Source organism: Papio anubis, chromosome 8 (assembly GCF_008728515.1).
Source record: "Papio anubis isolate 15944 chromosome 8, Panubis1.0, whole genome shotgun sequence".
In the NCBI taxonomy this organism is placed as follows: domain Eukaryota; kingdom Metazoa; phylum Chordata; class Mammalia; order Primates; family Cercopithecidae; genus Papio; species Papio anubis.
The window spans coordinates 7690334-7714272 of NC_044983.1; the positions used below are offsets into that span (position 1 = coordinate 7690334).

A 23939-nucleotide genomic window follows, 5' to 3' on the forward strand; every position below is an offset into this window, starting at 1 on the left:
AAAATCAACTCAAAGTAGATTAAAGAGTTAAACATAAGACCTGAAACTGTAAAAATAATTAGAGGAAAACGTAAGGAAAAAGCTTCTTGACATTGGTCTGGGCAAAGATTTTTTGGATATGACCTCAAAAGTACAGGCAACAAAAGCAAAAATAGACAAATGAGACTGCATCAAACTAAAAAGTTTTTGCACGGCAAAACAACAGAGTAAAGAGACAACCTATAGAATGGGAGAAAACATTGGCAAATAATACACTGGATAAGGGGTTAATATCCAAAATATGTAAGAAACTCAACTCAATAGCAAGAAAACACATGACCTGATTAAAGAATGGGCAAGACCTGAACAGACATTTCTCAAAAGAAGACATGCAAATGGTGAATAGGTATTTGAAAAAAAAATGCTCTGCATCACTTATCATCAGAGAAATGAAATTCAAAACCACAATGAGATATCACCTCACACCTGTTAGAATGGCTATTACTAAAAAGACAAGATTTAACAACTGTTGTTGAGAATATGGACAAAAGGGAACCCCTGTACAATGCTGGTGGGAATGTAAATTAGTATGGCCACTGTGGAGAACAGTATGGAGGCTCCTCAAAAAAATTAAAGATAAAACTGCGGTAAGATCCAGTAATCCCACTTCTGGGTAAGTATTTCGAATATCTGAAATGAAATCAGGATCTCAAAGAGGTATCTGCATTCCCATGTTCACTGCAGCACTATTCACAATAGCCAAGATATGGATTCAACCTAAATGCCGTCAATGGATGAATGGATTAAGAAAATGTGGTACGATACACAATAAAATACTATTCAGCCTTAAAAAAGAGGGTAGGCCAGGAGCAGTGGCTCATGCCTATAATTCCAACACTTTGGGAGGCTGAGGCAGGCGGATCACTTGAGGTCAGGAGTTCGAGACCAGCCTGGCCAACATGGCAAAACCTGGTCTCTGCTAAAAATACAAAAATTAGCCAGGCATGGTGGCAGGCACCTGTGGTCCCAGCTACTTGGGAAGCTGAGACAGGAGAATCACTTGAACCCAGGAGGCAGAGATTGCAGTGAGCTGGGATCGTGCCACTGCACTCCAGCCTGGGTGACAGAGCAAGACTCCATCTCAACAAAATGAAATAAAAATAAAAAAGACGGGAAACCTGTCATTTGCCACAGCATGGATGAACCCGGATGACATCATGCTACATGAAATAAGCCAGGCACCCATGCACAGAAAGATGAACACTGTATGCACTCACTTACATGTGGAATCTAAACAAGTTAAACTCATAGAAACAGAGAGTAGAATGGTGGCTGCCAGAGGAAGAGAAAGTGGCAGGAGGGGTCGGGGTAGAAGGGACACAGATATGGGGAGATGTTGATCAAAGGTTACAAAGTTTCACTTAGGAGGAACTAGTTCTGCAGGTCTATTGTATAGCATGGTAACTGTAGTTAAAAATAATATATCGTATGCTTGAAAACTGCTGAGAGAATAGATATTAAATGTTCTCACCGTCCAAAAAAATGGTAACTATGTGAGGTGATAGTTGTGTTCATTCACTTAATTTAATCAGTTCTCAACATATATGTATATCAAAACAGCAGAGTGCACATCACAAATACATATAATTTGTATGTCAATTAAACCTTAATAAAGCTGACTAAAAAAAATGAGAAGATGGCTTAGACAATCATTGACCCCAGATTAATGCATAGGTTAATTTGAGCACTTGTGATTTTCAAATGGCTAAGGGCTTACCCACTGTAATTAGCTTCTAATAAGAGTCCTTACTATCTCTGGAATCTTTTACCTCTCAATGGACTTATGAATTCGCCTCCACTGGGGATAATGAGCTTCTTGTTCGAAACCACCTCCTTTGGCTCTAGCTTGCTGAGCCACGTTCAGGGATCGGGTGTCAATGATGTAGCCACGCTTTCCCGCCCTGAGGGTAGCATTTATCAGCTTCTCATCTTCCTTGCACCTCCTCCCATTTGTGCCAGTGAGTGGCTGACCACTTCGCATAATTACCTAGAAGCACAATAGAGCTGAAAATTCAACAGCAGTTGCTTTTACAGTTTCAGAAAACAGAAAGAAATTAGATTAAGAGTATCTCAAAAACAATTGTGTGACACTCTGGAGATGGATTTGATCCATAAACAAATAAATATTTGCATGTATTGATAACAGTTAATAACTGTAAAAGATAAGCCTGGAGCTTTTACACAGTTTCTCTGTCTCAAAACACTGTCACATAATAAATTATATCACCTCTTCAATATCAAATATTGCAATTCATTTAGTGTGTGAATCAAATACCTGTAGACCTGGCCCTGTAATAAGACAATAATGGCCTATGAGCCAGTAAACCTTGACTTCAACTGAACATACATAGAGTTGGTAGGTTTTAACAAGAATTATAAAAAGTAAAGGCACCAGTGGCAAAATTTAAAAGTTCAAACACTGTTCTCATTGTTTGGGAAATCATTTCCAATACCTCAGAAGCTGATTGTCTATTATTTATTCTCCAGTGGCCTCTACCATCCTTTTCAGTATTCCAGGATTTAACTACTTGTTTCCAAAAACTACCCTACCAACTATATATCTGGAAATCTTTGCTTTTGAAACTTTTCTCAAGAAATCAGTGTCTACTATACTGTCTTCCCTGGTGAACGGTTTAGAGTTCTTTCAAGAGACCACCATTACAAGGTAGTTATCTTAACTCCTTGTTTAATCCTGACTCCAGTGTTTACTAGAGTTGTGACTAAATGACATGAGCATCACTCTTCTCGCCTTTGAAAATAAATACGTCAGCTCAATTCACCTTTCACATGGAAAGTTGGTAAGAAAAATTCAAGTCTTTTACCATTATTCTGCACAGAGAAATTTCTCATTTTTCTACCAGAAGAATGTTGCTGTAAGCATCAAATAAACACTAGTTTCCTTTGTATAGTGTCCTGGAGATAAAGCTATCAGGGCTTTTATACGGCTGAGCAGGATCATGGGAAGAATTCAGCATCACATCCTCACCACAGAAAACACTCTACTCCTGATTCCCTAAAGCTTACACTAAGGAAGCCCTCGTGGTGGAGACCTGGACAATCATTTCAGTGAACAGACAGATAGAAAAAGGGAACACTTCTATGAAAAGATCCCCAAGCCAAGCCTTTCAGTACATCAAGCAGTAGTGCTGTGCACTTACCATCCCATTTTTTTTGTGATAATAGCTTAGTACTGGGAAGCGCCCTCCATGTCGAAATGTAGCTACCTTCCGAAGCGCTTCATCATCGATGGATTTGGGCACTGTGACAATTGGCGGGTAAGAGGGACAGACAGCAAATTCCTTATTGACATAGCTTAGCCTCCATTCACTGGTCTGAAAAACACAAAATACTTCAAAGCTAAGCAACTATCTCAATGTCACAAAATAATCTGAGAAATTTTAAAAGACCTTAGAGGTCAACTTTCACTGATGAAGAGGCCATTTCTCAGGAATTTAACAGGAGGATCTCTAGCTTATATATAAGTAGCTGCACAGAAAAGGAGCTCCACGGTTCAGGGCCAGCTTCCTGCATTCCTAGGTATCACCAGTTCCTAGAAAATTCTTTCTCATACTGAGCAAAACTTGTTGCTCTGTAGCTTCCTCTATTGGTTTTTACCGTACTTTCAGAAAACACAGGACAAGTTCCCTATTTTACGTGGTATCCCATCAAATGTTTGAAAGACAGTTGTTTCTCCTTAGTGTTCTATTCTCCAAGTTAAATATATTAAGCACATCCACAATTACCATGGCCAACATCCCACTTCTTCCTTTTCTGGGTCCCATTTAGTTTGTTAACGATCCTCTAAAAGCACAAGTAAGACTGTAAGACTCCAGATAATGCATCCCCAGAACAGATGAGAACAGAGCTACTATCTACATCAAGTCCTTTGTTCTTTTCTTGTAAAAAAGGTAAAAAATGTACTAAGATTGGTAACACCTTTCTTAAAACAGTAACAACTCAATACTAAGGAAGGTTAAGCTTAGGAGTCAATGAAATAATTTCAAGCTGAATACACTAAGGACTAAAAGTATATAATATAAAACTATCAAATGACAACTTATTTTAAACACCAGAACTGAAAACACCTTGAAGACTGTCAAAAGGTTTTACAGTTTAAAAAAAAAAAAAAAAAATCAAATTATATGTAAATTTCAATATGTTCTGTATATCTGAGTTGGCCTAACCATGGGTTACAAGAGCAGGAAGATAAAGCTAAAAAGTATGTTAGATGTACTATAGGACAAGATTATTACTTTAAAAAAATGATTTTATAAGATACAGTATCACATTTAAAATTTTTTTTTTCACTTTTCAAAGTTATTTATGTTACCAGTTTTAAAAACATAGTTTCTAGGCTGGGCACAGTGGTTCACACCTATAATCCCTGCACTTTGAGAGGCCGAGGCAGGCAAACTGCTTGAGTCCAGGAGTTCAAGACCAGCCACGGCAATATGGCCAAACCCTGTCTCCACTAAAAATGCAAAAATTAGCCAGGCACAGTGGCACGCGCTTTTAGTTCCAGCTACTTAGGATGCTGAGGTGAAAGAACACGTGAGCGCAGGAAGTCGAGGCTGCAGGGAGCTGTGATAGTGCCACTACACTCCAGCCTGGGCAACTACAGTGAGATTCTGTTTCAAAAAATAATAAATTAATTAATTTTAAAAAACACAGTTTCTAAAGATTTATTATTTTTTTAAAAATATAGTTATCTGTTCCTTGCTAGCCCATCCCAATTTGCTTTCCCCAAAGACAATCATTTTCAACATTTTTAGCTTTTTTGGTGTTTAGCTTTACATTTCTAAATAACACGATTATACTGTTATTTCTTGAATTTTCGCTATGATATCTTATTTATTGATTTCCTACTCTGGAGAATGACAGGGCTCTCCATTGATCTGCAATGCGGCTTCTGTCGGTCCCAATGTACTGTGCTCTCTATCCTGTCCCACTAGTCCACTTAAGTAACTCCTAGAGCTTTTACAGTAAGTTTGGTATCTAGTAGGCTAAGTCTCCTCCTCTCACCTTTTTGTACTTCAAAGAGTAACTTGGCTCCTCTTGGTCTTTTGGTCTTCCACCAGGTAACTTTTATCAAATTCAATGTAAAAACCAACTGGGGTTTTTATTAAGATTGTATTGACTTTATAAATTGGAGGGAATGAGTTACATCTTCAGAATATTCAGTCTCTCTATCCATGAGTATATTATCTCTCCATTTATTTAAGCTTTTAAAAATTTTTCCATAAATTTTTATAATTCTCTCAATAAAAGTCTTACTATCTTTTCTTAGATATAGTCCTAGAAACCCTATAATCTTTGTTGCATTTTAACTGCATCTCTTTAAACTTGTGTTTGGTGTAGAGAAATGCCTATGATCTCAAGATTCTTTCCTTTTCCTATAAAGACAAGCATATAATCAATAAATAATGACAATTTTGCTTCCTTCACTTCAATCCCTATACCCTATATTTTTCCTTGTTGTCTTATTGAGCTGACTAGGAGTAGTGATAATGGACATCCTTGTCTCATTCTTGAACTTAGATAGAATGATACAAGATTTGTTTTTGTTGTGTTTTTGGTTTTGGTAGCCATCCTTCATCAGATTAAAGAAATTCCCTTCAAATCCAACTCTTAAGAGCGTTTAGCATGAATAGATACTGATCAAATTTTTTTCCTCTGTTAATCTAACACCATGCAGGCAATTTGTCTTTTCTTTAATTTTGTGGTATTTTCTTTGCTTTATTGTTCAGTAGCTGAACAACAACACGTCTAAAGTTTTTTTATTATCTTGTATGGTATTTGCTGGCATACCTTAGCTTAAGAGTTCAGTAACTTTTACTGATTCTGGAGAGTTATCAACCATTATGTATTTGAATATTGTCTTTCTTCTATCATCATCAACTTTATTTCTTCTTCTTCTTCTTTTTTTTTTTTTTTTTGTAGACAGGGTCTTGCATCTTGCTCTCTCACCCAGGCTGGAGTGCAGCAGCATGATCCCTGCTCACTGCAACCTCAACCTCCTGGGCTCAAGCAATTCTCCCACCTCAGACCCCAAGTAACTGGGACCACAGGCATACGTCATCACACCTAGCTAAATTTTTTCATAGAGATGGGGTTTCGCCATGTTGCCTAGGCTGGTCTCAAACTCCTGAGCTCAAGTGACCTGCCTGCCTCAGCCTCCCAAAGTGCTAGGATTATAGGTGTCAGCCACCACACCCAGCCTCTATCATCTTTTATCCTAAACTCCCATGTGATAAATATTGGATCTTATTCCTTTATTACGCATGCATGTGTCTAACCTCTCTGTTTTTCCATCTTCCTTCTCTGTTCCGTATTCTGAGTAATTATTTCGGATCTATATTCCAAATCACTTATTTTCTCCTTAGCTGTTTCTAATCAGCTACTTAACCTTTGCATTATTCTTTTATCTTCTTTTCAGTCAACAAAACTTATAAAAAATAAACTGGACCCATTTTGACTACACAATTTCATGAGTCTTGACTGTTGTATACACCTGTGTAACACCCAATACTAGGAAATCACTAATCTGCTTTATCTGCTTTCAGTCACTTTTGGTGTCATATCTAAGAAATCTTTGCCTAACTGAAGGTCATAAAGATTTTCTCCTGTGCTTTCTTAAAGCAGTTTGATAGTTTTAGTTCTTATGTTTAGGTCTATAATACATTTTAGTTAATTTTTGTGGATGATATGAGGTAAGGGTCTAGGTTTATCTTCTTTTACATATGGATATCCAATTGCTCCAATGCTATTGGTTGAAAAAGCTATCTTTTCCCAATTGAATTTTATTGGTACTTTTATCAAAAATCAACTGACCATTAAAGGGAAGGTTTATTTCTATACCCTGTATTCTGTTCCATTGGTCTTTATGTCTTTCCTCACGCCAATACCATACTCTCTTGATTACTGTGGCTTTACAGTAAGTTTTATAATCAAGTGTTTTGTCAAAGCTGTTTTGACTTTCCATACAAACTTATATACTTAAATCTGCATTTCCATAAAATTTATATCATTTTGTACATTTCTACAAAAACACCTATTAGAATTTTAACAGGGATTGCGCTGACTCTATAGATCAATTTAGGGAGAACTGCCACTGTAATGAGCCAAATCCAGCCTGCTGCTTGTTTCTGCAAATAAAGTTTACTAGAACATAGCACCATCCATTCATTGATGTCCCATCTGATTGCTTTTTTCATGCAACAACAGCAGAGTTCAGCAGTCATAATAGAGACCACACGACCCGCAAAGCTTAAAATATGTACTATCTAATGGTCTTTCACAAAAATCAGCCAACCACTAACCTTAACTATATTGTCTTCCAATTGATGTATACAATATAGTATATCTCTCCTTTCATTTAGATATCTTGTAACTTCTTCCAACAATGTTTTGTCTTTCAGTGTATAGATCTTGAATTTCTTTTGTTAAATTTATTCCTAAATATTTTATTCATTGTCAGATTGCTTGTCGCCAATTCATTTTTGTATACTGATCTTAGATCAACCAACTTTGCTAAACTTGCTTATTCTAGTTATTTTATTGCTTTCTGCTCTTATTTTTATTATTTTTTCTTTCTAGTTACTTTGCTCTTTTTTTCTAGCTTCTTAAGTTGGTGCTTAGGTCAATAATTTTAGGCTTTTCTTTCTTTTCTAGTAAAAATGTTAAAGCTATAAGTTTATCTCTACACACTGCCTTAGCTGTCTATATTCCACAAATTTCAATATGCTACATTACCATTATCATTCAGTTCAAAATGTTTTCTAATTTCTTTGACACATAGATTATTTACAAGTGCTCTGTTTAATTTAGAAATACTTGGGGGTATTCCTAGATATCTTAGAATTATTGATTATTAATTTAATTCCTTTGTGATCAGAGATCATACTCTATATGGCTTCAATCCTTTTAAATATAAGATTAGGAATGGATAAGTCAACTTCACCTTATTACTCTTCAAAAGAAGTGATCATTTTCACAAGTCAAATAAGGTATTGGGTTACTTCTCATAATCCACAGTTCTCAAAAGTTAACTCACAGCTGAGGAATAGAGTTCAAATTCTTGCTCAGGAAGGAAGGAATGCCAGCCATCTTCTATCACTTCAAACATAGGACGGTAAAAGAAAGGGTACATCAGAGTGATGGAGTCCAGGGTAGACAATGCCTGGGGGCAAAAGAAAAGAAAGACAAAAAAGAAACACCCACAATTGGAAACACATTCTAAGTGACAAATTAGTATTAAGCAAACATGGTCTAATAATGATGGGCACTCAGTATGTTTCTCGAACATTGTGTTTATCACTAGACACAATTACAGTCTTACGAAGCTGATTTCCATGCTTCTAGTATCTAACAAGGCATCTGACACATAACACACACTCAAAAGTGTTGACAGGATGAAAAAAAGAACAAAAAAATGTGCATATGAATTCTAGAAGAAAAATCAAATAACACCTCTTGACATCACTTAATAAAGCTTAATAAAAAGGTCTAAGTATTTCTGGGGATCAGTTTTTGGCTAGGCAGTAAGGTCTTAGCTCAAAATCCAGTATTACCTAAATAAACTTATGTAAATTATTTGAAATCAGAGTGGGTTAGTAACTGTAAAAAAGGATGATACAGCTTAGAGGTCTACAGTCAGATGGGAATTGGAATGCTGAACTGAAATTCCAAGTCCTAGCAGTGCAGCAGGAAAGCCATGTAACCACTCTATGCCTCAGTTTCCTCAACTGTAAAATGGGGGAAATAACATGCCTACTTCATAGGGTTGTTGGAGCATTAAGAAAGATAATGTGTGTAACAGGCTTAGAACAGTGTCTGGCACATAATAAAATCGAAAATAATTCCCGCTTTTTTTTTTGAGACAGTTTTGCTCTTGTCACCCGGGCTAGAGTGCAATGGCACGATTTTGGCTCACTGCAGCCTCTGCCTCCCGGGTTCAAGCGATTCTCCTTCCTCAGCCTCCTGAGTAGCTGGGATTACAGGTGCCCGCCACCATGCCCAGCTATTTCTTCGTATTTTTAGTAGAGATGGGGTTTCACCATGTTGGCCAGGCTGGTCTTGAACTCCTGACCTCAGGTGATCTGCCCACCTCAGCCTCCCAAAGTGCTGGGATTACAGGCGTAAGCCACCACACCTGGCCAATTTCAGCTATTACATGCTCTACATATGTAGAAATTGCATCAATGTTCACTTCCTCCCTTCCTAGACTGGTATGCCATTTGGTCAGGTATCATCATATCTTTATGCTGCAGGGATCTATTCTCAAATGGGGGCAATAACTCTATCATCCCCAAATGGGCCTATATTGATCTGGAGCACTTGAATCCTGGATAACAGACATATGAAAACCTGAGTAGATGGGAGAAACAGACAGATAGAACAGTCTCTATCACTAGGCAGATTCTTCCTTCTGTCAGGGGGATTATGGAAAAAAGCATTTCCATGACTGGGGTTGGGGGGGTGGGGTGGGGAGAGGAAAAGGATACCATATCAATTAGCATAATTCAAACTGCAGGAATGATGGCAACATTCACCTGGACGGGAGGAGGAAGCCCAACAGCAATGCTCAGAATGCCGTCATCTCCCTCCAGGTCAGAGGAAGACCAGGCATGCAAAAGGATGGGCCCATGAGTACTCAATAGTAGACTGGACATACAGCTCAGCAGTTTAGCAAAAATATCTCCAACTAAAGTTATTCTTCTATCCATCTATAAATCATGAAACCTTCTCCTCTACCTCATAAAACAAAATAGAGAGAAGCATGGCTGTATAATCCATTATCCATATAAATGTATATACATATTTCTTTTCCTACATTTATATTGTCTTTGGCTGCCAACCACACCAACCAGAAGCAGAACAGCCAGTGTCCATGTCTGACCTAACTCAGGGCTGCCATCAATCAGAACCACCACTATTTTAAATGCAAATCAGCAACCACTCTGATAGGCAATAAGCATTCACATTTCATCTTGAGATCTTATGTCACTAGAAAGAGGTATTTTCCTTTAAACACATTAATGCTGAGAGAACTGAAAACATTTCAATTCCAAAGGCAGGTGAAACACAGAAAAAAAAGTTTCACCAACTTATTGCTACAATTTAGAGAACTGAGCACTTGCCAGCTATTCTTCCAATGGGATTCTATATGTGGCAGCTGAATATATTTGAGTATGTGGACTCCTAATTACAAAGGACATCTCAGCTATGCTATATGAGAAATTCAATTGTTACTCATAAATCACATCCAGATGTATTCGGGGAAGGGTGGAGGGCTAGCAGGAGGGATTGTGTGCCAGGAAAAGGATAGAGGACAGGTTCACTATGTTATTCACTATGCTGTAAGCACATTTAACAGATCATTCATTTTCTGAGGTCAAATGAGCTCATAATTTATGGCTTCTTTTCAGTCCTAAGGGCTTCTATATGATCAGTCAGTTTCTAAAGAGCTTTAAAATATATACAGCGACTTAAACAACTGATCAGCGTCAGCAAGTGGGTAGCACACTTCCCCTTTCCCTTTACCACTGTGCTTCACCACAGACAGCATCTCTGACACCAACCAAACAGCCACCTTACAGATCACTTGTCACAAAGGGATAAGAAAAACGGAGACTGGTCAGTGAAAATCCAATCTCCTAACTGAAAAAAAACACAAAACCCATAAACATACACATGCTCAATGGAAGTGGGTAATGTTCCTCTGCCCAAATGCCCAAATAGTGGGACATTATTTCAATTTAACAGTCTATAAACTACATGCATTCTCATTCAACCTAACAAATTACATCAAATCAACATCATGCATTACTTCCAAATGACAGATGTGTAAGACAAACAGTTCAGTTCATCTTCTCATTTCCTTAAGTAAAATTCAACAAAGGCAGGAAGAAATGTGTTATGTACCATTTACTTAGTACTATAACAGTTTTTTTTCTATTTCTCTATTCCTGTTTTAAAAATCACTAAAATCCTACCTACGGATTTTTAAGACTTTCTACCCATTTTTAATAGCTAAGCTGATAGCATTTTTTGGACACAAAGTCCAGATTAGTTATACAAACATGGAAAAAAAAACCTATGCCCTTATAGTAGTCTAGAAAGTACTATAAACCTAAGATCAACTGACATAATTTAGTGGCAATAATTTAAAATAAGGCAATTTAAAATTTTAGTGTATATCAAAATAGTTGGTTAGAATGGAAAGAAAACAGTGTGAGCTCTTCCATTTAAACTATACAAGTAAAATTTATATTATTTGTCATCTGAGCCAATATTCAATATTGTTTATATAAATATAAAGCAAACATACCCTGTCTTAAGCTAATTGATACATGAAAATTCAGATTACTAAAAACAAACAAAAAACTACAATCACTGGTGATAGTCACTTGCTTTAGAAAAGAAATAACTTTTTAATAAAAAGTCTCACCACATACAATGGAATATTACTCAGCCTCAAAAAGTCAGAATTTACAACACAGATGAACTGTGAGGATATTATGCTAAGTGAAAAAAACCAGTGACAAAAAGACTATGTACTATGATTCTACTGATACGAGATACCTAAAGTAGTCAAATTCAGAGAAACAGAAAGTAGAAAGGGGGTTATCAGGAGTTGGAGAGGAGGGAAAATGGGGTGTTGTTTAACACAGAGTTTCAATTTTGCAAGATGAAAAAGTACTGCAGATCTACTGCACAACAATGTGAATAAAGTTATTATACCCTACTAAACTGTACACTTAAAAATGGTTAAGACTGTAAATCTTATGTTAGGTGTTTTCTAACCACAATTTTTAAAAAAACTCATCACCATAAAATTATAGTAAGCAATGACAGAGGACCCTCAAATGGTAGCTGATATTTACCAAGTATTACACTAAGTATTCGACACACATCAACTAATACAATTCTTACAACAGTCCGAAAAGATCGGTTCTATTATCCTTGTTTTATAAAAAGTAGAAAACAAATCAGAGAGATGTTAAGTACTTTACCAATGGTCACAAGCTACCAAGTGGTGAAATCAAGAATCAAACTCTGCTATGATTCAATAATATACTAATACATGTAATAATGTATATATATGAGTAATGATATAGTACAATATTGTAATTTATTAATATTTCTATTCAAATTTTTAGAATTGATTTATTACAGAAGATATACTAGTATATTCAAAAAGAAACAATTTCACTTCTAGCTGCTAACCTGGTAGAGAAGTGAACAGTGCACTGGTTAACTCACTAGTGGTTTGCAGTGTCTCTGAGGAACTCTCTAGAGGGCAGGTGGGAATAGTCGAGTCAATGAGGGCTTCTAGGTCCCCCCAGGCCATATCTACTCACTGTAATGTGACTAAAAGCAATTCTAACGGTATCTATTTTATTGGTTTAGAATTCCATATAAGATTTTACTTGCACAAACCTCAAGTAAAGAAAAAGAAGTTCACAGTCTTCGGCACTGAGAAAATACCAAGGTTTGTATAGTGAACATAAAACATCAAGCAAAACTTTAAAATTTCTCCCAAGAACCTCTTTACTAAATCTTCTAATGGTTTCCCTAAATAAGAATTCATATACACTCAAGTGAAACAGTATCTGTTATTTAACCAGTATGAACTCATGGAAATTCCATAAAGCCATTGGAAATGCAATTCCATGGAATTCCAAGCAACTCATGGAATTGAGCTGTTCATATAAAACGAGTTAACACCAGACACTGCCGGAAGTCAAGAAAGTCCCATTACACTCATATAACAGTGAACCAGGGTGAGGCTTTTCCTATCAATCTTCAGTATTTGAGTCAGAGTACATGACTAAATTATCTAATGAAGAAATGGAAGAGCTACAATGAGTCATAATATAAAAGTATGTTTCATTAGATTTTGCTTCCAAAATACTTACCTCAATGGAACTGGCTATATTCAAGCATTCCTCCATTCCAGGAATATCCAACTGAATAATTCGAAAATCTTTACATTTTATGATGATGGTACCCAGTGATCCCACAAATCTGTAAGAAATTGCAAATCATGTTTAAAATCATGTTTACTACTAACTTTAAATATATTATTATTTCTTCGAAAAGAGAATATAGTTGTAGTTACCATCTATATTAACTTTCTTCTCCTCAATTAGTCTAATTAAGGAAGCAGCAAGGCTGCATCGTTAAAATGTGAGCCATACATTACTTAAAATATATGTCTTTTTTTAAATTTCAAATATACAAAGTAATTCCCATTAGGCTAATTGTTTTGATGGAGATCATTTGGGGCCTTATTTCAAAGAATAGGAAAAAGATCTGTAACTAATGTGTTAAGTGTTTGTAGAGAGATATTTCTGGAGCATAGGAAAATAGTTCACTTCAGATATCACTTACTTCCAAGTGATACATACTATGTATCAATTTATAAAAAATAAAAGGGCCCGGTGCTGCGGCTCACGCTTGTAATCCCAGCACTTTGGGAGGCCGAGGCAGGCTAATCACAAGGTCAGGAGATTGAGACCATCCTGGATAACTCGGTGAAATTCCATCTCTACTAAAAATACAAAAAATTAGCCGGGCGTGATGGTACGTGCCTATAGTCCCAGCTACTCAGGAGGCTGAGGCAAGAGAATTGCTTGAACCCAGGAGGCAGAGGTTGCAGTGAGTTGAGATTGAGCCACTGCACTCCAGTCTGGGTGACAGAGTGAGACTCTGTCTCAAAAAAAAAAAAAAAGTAAAAGTATTTGAAAAAAATCTAACATCCATTTCTGATTTAAAAACATGAAAACCCAAAAATTTCTCAGCAAACTTGAAACAAAAGGGAACTTCCTCAACCTGATAAGGGCATTTACAAACCCCCCCCCCCGCCCCCAAAAAAAAAAAAACCCTAAATCTAATAGCACATGTAATGGTGAAGGATTGAATTATTTTTCTCTAAAATCATGAATAACACAAAGACGTTCACTCTTATCACTTCTATTCAACATTGTAACTGAAGGTTATAGCTAGTGCAGTAAGGTAAAAAGAATAAAAAAGGATTAAAAAGGAAGAAGTAAAACTATCTTTATTTGCAGACGACGATTGTGTAATGTACCCAGAATGTTCTTTTTATTGTCAATTCTCCCCCAAATTCATCTAGTGATACAACATAATTCCAAACAAAATCACAGCAGACTTTCATATAGAAACTGAAAAGGTGATTCTAAAATTCATATGGTAATGCAATTGTCTTCAAATAGCCAAAACAACTTTGAATAAGAGCAAAGTTTCATGGCTAACACTACATAATTTCAAGGCTTACTATAAAGCTACAGTAATTAAGACAGTGTAAAAATGACATGATAAACGGATCAACTGAACAGAAAAAAAAAGAGTCCAGAAATAGATCCACTTACACGTGAACAAAGATACAAAGACAATTCAATTGAAGACAGGTCAGTCTTTTCAACGAACGGTGCTGGAACAATTGGATAGCCTTTTTTTTTTTTAGAATTTGAATCTATAACCATGAACCATATACAAAAACTAACTCAAAATGGGATCTTTTATCTAAATGTAAAACTTAAAGCTAGAAAACTGCTAGAAGAAAACATGAGAGAAAATATTTGTGAACTTAGGTGAGGTAACAGTTTCTTAGACAAGACACTAAAATCCCAATCTATAAAAGAACAAACTGACAAACTGGACATGTTCAAAATGTAAAACGTCTGCTCTTTGAAACACAGAGTTCAAGAGCATGAAAAGGTAAGCCACGGGGCATTCCTGTAGGCTGCTGAAGACTTTATCAACAGGCTACACTAAATTTATTGTTCAAATGTTTCTTTCTTCAATAATAAATTAACCTTACTTTACTGTAACTTTTTTACTTTATAAACTTTTTAAACTCTAATGTTTTGTCTCTTTTGAAATAACACTAAGCTGAAAATACAAACACACCATACAGCTATATAAAAATATTTTCCTTCTTTATATCTTCATTGTATAAGATTTTTTTGATTAAAAAATTTTGGGGGGTAAACTTTCTTGTTAAAACCTAAGACACAAACACACACATTAGCCTAGGCCTACACAGCATCAGGATCATCAATGTCACTGTCTTCCATCTCCACATCTTGCCTCACTGGAAGGTCTTCAGGGGAAATATTAATATTATACACGGAGATGTCATCTCCTATGATGATAATGCCTTCTGGATAACTCTTGAAGGACTTGCCTGAAGCCATTTTACAGTTAACATTCTTTTTAGAAGTAGAAGGAGTATACTCTAAAATAACAATAAAAAGTATAGTAGAGTAAATTCATAAATCAGTAACAAAGTCGTTTATGGTCATTTACAAATATTATGTGATGTATGCAATTGTATGTGCTATATTGTTGTGTAACTGGCAGCCCAGGTTTGTTTATAGCAGCATCACCACAAACACAACATCACTGGGCAAGAGAAACTTTTCAGGTCCAGTATAATCTTATGGGACTACCATCATACATAGAATAAATCACATGACTGTGTATGTACATACAAACATACACTCTCAAAACTCAATAAGAAAGCAAATAATCTATTACAAATGGGCAAAACATATGGATGGTCACTTAGCCAAAAAAAAAGACATATGGATGGCAAATAAGCATATGAAAAGATGCTCTACACCACTAGTCAAAGGGAAATTTAAGCCACAGTAAGATAACACTTAACATCTACTGGAATTGCTAAAATTTAAAAGACAGACCATAGCAAATGCTGACAAGAATGTGAAGGAACTAGAACTCTTACACACTGCTCATAGGAATGTAAAACTGTAGGTACAAGCACTTTGGAAAACAGTTGGGGCAGCTTCTTAAAAAATAAAACACATATCTACATCTGATCCAGCCATTCCACTGGCAAGTAAATGGCTTGCCACCCAAGAGAAAAGAAACCACATGTTCATACAAAGACTTGCATAAGAATATTAATAACAACTTTATTTAACAGCCTCAAACTGGAAACAACCCACATTTCCATCACCAGGCGAATAAATGAACTATGGAATACTACACACTGGATGCTTAGTACTCAGCAATAAAAAGAATGAACTATTGATATATACAACATGGACAAATCTCAAAAGAGAGTACTGCATGATTTATGATGTATTGACATAAATTTCTAGATAATGCAAACTCATCTGTGACTACTTGGAAAAGAAAAGAAGGAAAGGATTACAAAAGGGTACCAGAAAACTTTTGGGGGTGATAAACTCATTATCTTGAACTTATGGTGACAGTTTCAGGGTGTGTATATACATCAAAACACATCAAAGTTTACACTTCAAATATATATAGTGTGTTACATGTCGACTGTACCTCAATAAAGCTGTTTTAAAAATCACTGTCATTCTGCTTCAGCTGGAAGTGAAAGACACACCATAACCAAATTATCAGTAAAAAAAGAAAAAAAAATGTACAAGACATATGGTTATTCTCTTGGAAATTTCCATATCATCTATGCTTGTCATACTAACTCATTTTGTAAGGTGAATTTTGTTTTGTTTGGCAGGTTTTATTTGGTTGTTATAAAGTACAATGAATGACTAGAGGAGTTAAAAATAATTGTTACTTTATGTCAGAACAAATATGCTATAAACTACTAAGGTATTCTCTGTTCATTTATTCAATGTTTCTAGTCAGTTACTTATAGAACAGTGGGCCTAGAAAAATACGTTTTAAAAGCATAAGAGCTCCACAAAATTCCTACGATTCACATCAATTGTCAGATTCAGTTCTATTTTTCTCCTTATTGTCCCACCCATGCCCTGTATATACCCCATCATAGCATTTAAAATACTTTATTAAACTTTCTAGTTTATATGTTTATTTCTCATAATGGTTCTTAGCTTTTTCAGGTAGAAGCCATGTTTGATTAATTTCTACATCCTCAGCTCCTAGTACAGCACCTAGCATACACACCATCTTAAAGTAATTTAATATTGTTCATGGATGTCAAGATGTCAATTTGACTCCCAATTAATCTATAAATCCAAAACAATTCATTTTTTAAAAATCCTATGAAAATTGCATAAAGTCTGTGGTCTAGTGAATAGTACTGCACCAGTGTGAATGTCCTATTTTGTCCTCATTTTGATTACACTACAGTTATAAAACATGTCACTGTCAGGCCTCTGAGCCCAAGCTAAGCCATCATATCCCCTGTGACCTGCACGTATACATCCAGATGGCCTGAAGTAACTAAAGAATCACAAAAGAAGTGAAAATGCCCTGTTCCTGCCTTAACTGATGACATTCCACCACAAAAGAAGTGAAAATGGCGGGTCCCTGCTTTAACTGATGACATCACCTTGTGAAATTCCCTCTCCTCGCTCATCCTGGCTCAAAAGCTCCCCCACTGAGCACCTTGTGACCCCCGCCCCTGCCCGCCAGCGAACAACCCCCTTTGACTGTAATTTTCCACTACCCACCCACATTTTATAAAACACCCCTATCCCCCATCTGCCTCGCTGACTCTCTTCAGACTCAGCTCGCCAGCACCCAGGTGAGATAAACAGCCTTGCTGCTCACACAAAGCCTGTTTGGTGGTCTCTTCACAGGGATGAGAGTGAAAGTCACCATTAGGGGAAGCTGAGTGGACTATTCTAAACCTCTATGTGCAATTTTTGCAACTGCCTGTGACTCTTCAATTACCATTAAATAAACACTTTTAAAAATTCCTTGAATATAGCAAGCTTTCCAAAATTGCATGGAAACATAAAGGTCAAAACACAGTTGTCAACTTAAAAAAAAAAAAAAAAAAGGAAAGTGGAGCAACTAGCACTATCAGATTTTTGGACACATCACAAAGCCACAGAAGGAAAGAGAGTATGATGATGACAAAAGAACAGATTAATAAACCAATGGATTATGACAGAGAGCTCAGAAATAGACCCGCACATATAGGATAACTTGACATAAACCAGCCAAGGTTGGGTTGTCAGGTGATGGGATTAAGAAAACTGGCTTGCTCTATGGAGAAAAATAGGTTCTTATCACACTTGAAACAAAGATAGAATCCAAATGAATTAAAGACCTAAAAATGAATAGTAAAACTATGAAGCTATAATGGAAGAATATGTAGGAGAACATCCTGGTGATTTGGGGACAGGGAAGGAGTTCTTAAGACAAGCCATACATCATAAAGCAAAACATTGGCAAGTTTTACTTTAAAATTAAAGACTTCTGTTCAACAAAGGACACCACAGAAAAAAATAACAGATGGGTGACACACTAGAAGCATTCATACTGCCTAAATGAAGAACAAATACCCAGAGTATACAAGGAACCCACGCAAATCAACATGAGAAAGACAATAAACCCAATGCTTAAAAGTAGACCACCGAAATTAGGCAATTCACAGAAAGGAAAAATAATTTTAAGTATATTGCTCACAAACATATATAAAGATAATTAAACTCACTAAAAAGTAATGAAATTCAAATTAAAACAAAGCAGTAACTATTTCACAATCTTCAGACCGGAAAAATTAGAAAGACAATACCAAATGTTGGTAAGAAAGTAGAGAAGAGGTACCCTCTCCTGCACCATCGTGGGAAGGCAATCTTCAATTGTCATTCTGGAAAGCAATTAGTTTGTGAAATGAGATATGCACCTACTTTATGGCTCCATCCCATCCTAGGTGCAGTCCCAGAGGAATTATGGCACAAGACTACATAAGGGGACATGGATGAGTATGTTTACCAGAGTTGTTTGTGATAGCAGGGAGTTGGAGGTTACCTAAAAGGTCTGTTAAGGAAGTTCTTTTAGATACTTTGGAATTCTGTGCTGCTGTCAGAAGCAGTGAAATGGCTGTACACTCAGCAACATAAAGAGATCTTGAAAGAGTATTGCATCAACATATTAAGCAGCAGAACAAGATCTACAACATAATCCCAGTTACGCAAATTAAACTCACACGTGCATGTGTGCACGCACCCATACACAACAGTGCTATCTATTTTATAGCAACAACTAACATGGTTGCCTACAGGGATTGTGGATGAGGCAGGAAACGGGAGTGAAAATTAGAGACGAAGAAAATAAATAACAGAGGAAACCTTTTAAGGAATCAATCATGAAAACGATGAGTCATCAACCGAGTAGGATTAACTCAATTTTCTGAGGTCCATTTAAAAAAAAAAAAAAAAAACAGGTATAACTGTAAAACTTGTATACAACCTTGTATGTTGAAAGGATCAAACAAAATGATGTAAGCAGTGTATATGAAAGTTTTCCATAGACTTGTAAAGCATTATTCAAACATAAATTTCTAGGAGGTTAAGTAGTTTGCCCAAAGGCACTTGTCTAGTAAGAGGCAGAACTGAAGGAGTCATCCTTAATGACTTTCTCTCTCACCTTATTTACAATTCACTAGCAAGGCAAGGCAGCTCCACTTTCAAAAACACATCCCAAATCAGATTCCTTGTGACTACACTACTGTTTTTTTTATTTTTATTTTTTTTTCTGAGACGGGGTCTCACCCTGTCACCCAGGTTGGAGTTCAGTGGCACAATCTCGGTTCACTGCAACCTCAGCCTCCCAGGCTCAAGTAATTCTCCTGCCTCAGCCTCCTGAGTAGCTGGGATCACAGGCGTGCACCACCACACCCAGTTATTTTATGTATTTTGAGTAGAGATGAGGTTTCACCATACTGGTCAGGCTGGTCTTGAACTCCTGACCTCAGGGTGATCTGTCTGCCTCAGCCTCCCAAAATACTGGGATTACAGGCATGAGCCACCGCACCCAGCCTACCACCATCTTTTATGTGAACTACTCTACTCTCCTAGCTGGGCCTGCTGCTTCCAGTCTTGCCCCTGTATAACTCACTTTCTGCCAGCAGCCATAATTGTCTTCTGAAACGTCTATCAGCTGCTGCTTCCTAGCTTTTGCCTCTCCCAGGTCTCCCATGAAAACCACTGTGTCCTGCAGGCCCTCCACGGTCTGGCCACACTTATCCCTCCAGCCACCATCTCTACCATCGACTTCCTGCACCCTCTGTTCCTGCCTTGCAGCCACACTGGCCTCTTTGCTCTTCCCTGCACATGCCAAGCATGTTCCCCATCTCAAGTCTTTGCATTCACTGTTCCCTCCGGCTGGAATGCTCTTCCCCCAGATATTCACATTTCTAGCTTCCTCGTTTCATTCCAGTCTCTAGTCAGATGTCACCTGCTTTCTCTGAAATCCTTTCTAAAGAAAATGCCTCCCGGTGCTCTTTATCCTCTCATCTTCCGTTATTTTCCTTCCTGGCACTTATTACCTGACATCATTATACGTATTTATTTCTGGACTTGCTTGATTGTCCATCTCCCCGGCCAGTACCTAAGCAGCTTGTCTTAGTCACCACCGCAGCCGCACAGCTAGACAGTACACATGGAAAACGGGTGGATGTGAAGATCTCTTGAAAGCAGCAATTGAACAAACTCTGATGTGATGCCTCCCCTATGCTCTTTCCACTACACCACACTGCTTCCCAGGGAAAGGATAAATGTGTGCAAGTTCGTCATTCTCTCCCAACAGATTCAAAGGTCCATGGCTCATCTGCTTCTTCTTCATGCACTACAAAGCCCAGCACCTTGTAAACGCAAGGTAAACAGGAGGAAAGGAATGAGCGAAAAGTAAACACAACAAAAGGTAAATAAGAAAGGAAAGGCAGTTGATGGTCACGGAGAGACTACTCATTTGTATTCAATGGCATCACTGAACCATTCAGCGGTCAATCCTTCTTTTATTTCCTATGCGTCTATATGCCCAAGCCACAGTTAGAAGTTTCAAAGGAGATGAAAATGAATTCCAGTTGTGGAATTAACAGAAGAATCTGTGAAGGAGGTAGCGGTCGAAATGGTTAAACTGAATACTCATAGATGGGTAACAGGCTCATTGCCATGTGAACTCCTGAGAGACAAGAACTGTGATATATTTTATTCATCTTGGTGTCTTAAGTGCCTCACAAAATGTCCAGAACATAAAGGCATTTGGCAAATGTTTAACAAACTTGGGAGAGGCAAGGCATTCCAGCAGAAGGAAGAAGTCAATAAAATACACAGATGACGGAATACAGGACATATACCAGCACCAGTAAATGGTGAGGACTGGCTGGTAAAAAGGTTCATGAAAGGAAGTGCAAGAAGGGCTCGTTGAAAGAAATGGCAAGAAATAAAGTAAGAAAGTAGACTAGGGCTGGGACACAGAACGCCATGAATGACTGTGAGGAGTTTAGATTTTCAATGAGAGACCACTGAAGACTTTTTTTTTTTTTTTTTTTTTTTGAGATGGAGTTTTGCTCTTGTTGCAAAGGAAGGAGTGCAGTGGCGCGATCTCGGCTCACTGCCACCTGTCTCAAGGTTCAAGCCATTCTTCCACCTCAGCCTCCTGAGTAGCTGAGTAGCTGGGATTACAGGCGCCTGCCACCACACCCGGTTAATTTTTTGTATTTTTAGCAGAGATGGGGTTTCATCATGTTGGTCAGGCTGGTCTCAAACTCCTGACCTCAGGTGATCCGCCCGCCTCTGCCTCCCAAAGTGCTGGGATTACAGGCGTGAGCCACCGCGCCGGGCCCACTGAAGACTTTATACAGCAAAAGGTGGCTTGAGGAGACTAATAAGAGCCCCCTGCTCAAATCAATCTACCACTGCTTCACCCAAACTTCCTGCAATTCTACAATTAGAAATTATTATTTAGGGCCGGGCGCGGGGGCTCACGTCTGCAATCCCAGAACTGTGGGAGGGCAAGGCAGGAGGATTGCGAGGTCAGGAGTTCGAGACCAGCCTGGCCAATATGGTGACACCCCATCTCTACTAAAAAATACAAAAATTAGCCGGGTGTACCGGCGGACACCTGTAATCCTAGCTACTCGGGATTTGCCACTGCACTCCAGCAAGGGCAACAACAACAAAAAAGGAATTATTATTTTAAGGCATATCCTCTCTAGGAATCTTCCTAAAATCCAAATTATCCTGTGAGGCAATAGAAAACGTTGTCGTCATTCATTTCTACTTCCGTGCAAACTGGATAATCAGTTTGCCCTCTCCTGGCTAGAGAGAAGCCACTAAGGAGATGGACATTTTGACTGCAGATGAAAGTATAACTTTTTGACTTCGAGGCACTGCTTGGAAAGATAAAGTCTGGAGTACAAAAAGGAAAAAGAGGTTAATTGGTCCATGCCTTTCCTTGAGAGCCAACCCTGTTCTTTCAGCAAGCAGAACTGAGTAAAGATGAAGAGAAGACATCAGAACCTCCCTTAGTGAGAATGAAATTGATGACCCAGAAGGTAAGAAACATAATAAACTGAACATATTTCAGAAATTAAAAAATGGTTCTGAGGCATGTAGACAGTCATAACTTTATAATCAGTTGAATTTTCCTCAAAAATGGTAAACACTTGCCTAAATCACATCCAATCACAACTTCATGAACTGTGATTGACAATACCGATTCAAGGAATACGATGGGGCAAGAAGAAGAAATTTATAAAGACAATGCCGAAAATCCACCCAAATGGTGTTACGAACCAGATCATCAGGATGATACCAGCCACACGATAACCCTGAGAACTCCATCCAGGTTTAATGGAAACCAGATCCTCCATCTGGACAGGTTTCTGCCAGGTAAATCCTGATTCTAGGCCACAGAGGGCTCATCCTGCCGGCCAGCTGGGCGGCAGGATGCGCGGAAAACGCCAGGAAGTGTTTCCCGGGGCGCCCACAGGGGATCCCCGGCTCCCTGCGGAGCTGGGGTGGGGCAGGCACTCACCGCTTGTCGATGGCGTCGATGTTTGAATGAAGGAGCCACAGCTCCTCCGTGTTGTCCTGCCGGGAGGACAGGATCAAGTGGTGGCCCGTCAGGCACAGGGTGCCCTCGACAGCCGGGTAGAAAGGCCGGTGCAGCACCACATTGTCCACCCGCGGGGTCTTAATCAGCTCCGCAAACTCCATGCTCCCCCCGCGGCCGGAGCCAGGGAACCGAGCCCGGCAGGTGCGAGGCGGTTATCCCGCCGCAGGGAGAGGAGCGGAAACACCCGGCGCGGGGCTGGCCCTTGGGGCGGGGCGGGCCGGGCGGTGAGGCTGGGCCCGCCCCAGGCTGGGCGGGCGCGGCGAGGCCTGCAACCGCCGGCACCAGCGGCAAGGAGACAGGCGCTGGGGCTGGGCTAGGCCCGGGCGCCTCTCCCGCACCGCCCCGTCCCCCAGGCCCAGGACTCGGCCACAGAGAACGCCTCTCCACAGGCCCAGGGACCGCCGCTGCCGCTGGGCTTCGGGTCCCGCGTGGGCACGCGGCGGGCAGTAGGACGAAGCCGCTTCAGGACCCACTTCCACGCCCTGGCCGCTAGGGACTCCTGGCGGAAGTGGCTGCTCGCAGCTGGAGCCCACAGCAACTCCGGGCGGAAGCAGCAGGTCTCCAAACTCGGAAGACGCGGAAGTCGCAGCCGGAAGTCGGTCCTCTCTAGGTCCTCTGGAAATGCCTCCGGAAACACAGCCAGACCAGAAGATTTGGGTTCCTACGAGAAAAAAAAACTTGTCTTTACCTTCACGCCCTCCCGCTGCCCTTCTCACCCATCTACAAATATTCCTTATCAGAAGAGGCCCGTTAAGAGGGGACGATGGGAGGAGGTCCCTGTCTTGTCTCCCTCCGCTTGAGTAGTACCCCCTCCAGAAGCTCTTCAGAGCGTGGGGCTGCTGTAAATCGTGACAATTGTTATGCATTAGCCCTGAAGAGATGGCAAGTATGGGATGAGGCGGTGACTGTGACCTTAGGGAATCCTCCAGGGGTCAGGGAGGGACACAGGGCCACGCCACTGACTCCCCGTGAGGGCCGCGCCACGAAGTGTGACCTGGAGCAAGACAGGAATACCTGTGAGAGGAACCCAAATAGATGTA

At 39.0% G+C, this 23939-nt stretch overlaps 1 protein-coding gene across 1 annotated transcript in view; it reads right to left on the reverse strand.

Annotated features, from left to right (window-relative positions):
* Window positions 1-23400, reverse strand: part of MTMR9 (myotubularin related protein 9) — a 43369-nt gene extending 19969 nt beyond the window's left edge. The window contains exons 1-5 of the mRNA XM_003902421.5: window positions 22819-23400; window positions 12960-13068; window positions 8093-8218; window positions 3198-3371; window positions 1809-2026 (exon numbers count right to left, since the gene is read on the reverse strand). Of these exons, the coding sequence (XP_003902470.1) occupies window positions 1809-2026; window positions 3198-3371; window positions 8093-8218; window positions 12960-13068; window positions 22819-23000 (809 nt within the window). The 5' untranslated portion in view covers window positions 23001-23400. The remainder of the gene's footprint in view (window positions 1-1808; window positions 2027-3197; window positions 3372-8092; window positions 8219-12959; window positions 13069-22818) is intronic.
* Between the last annotated feature and the right edge of the window lie 539 nt (window positions 23401-23939).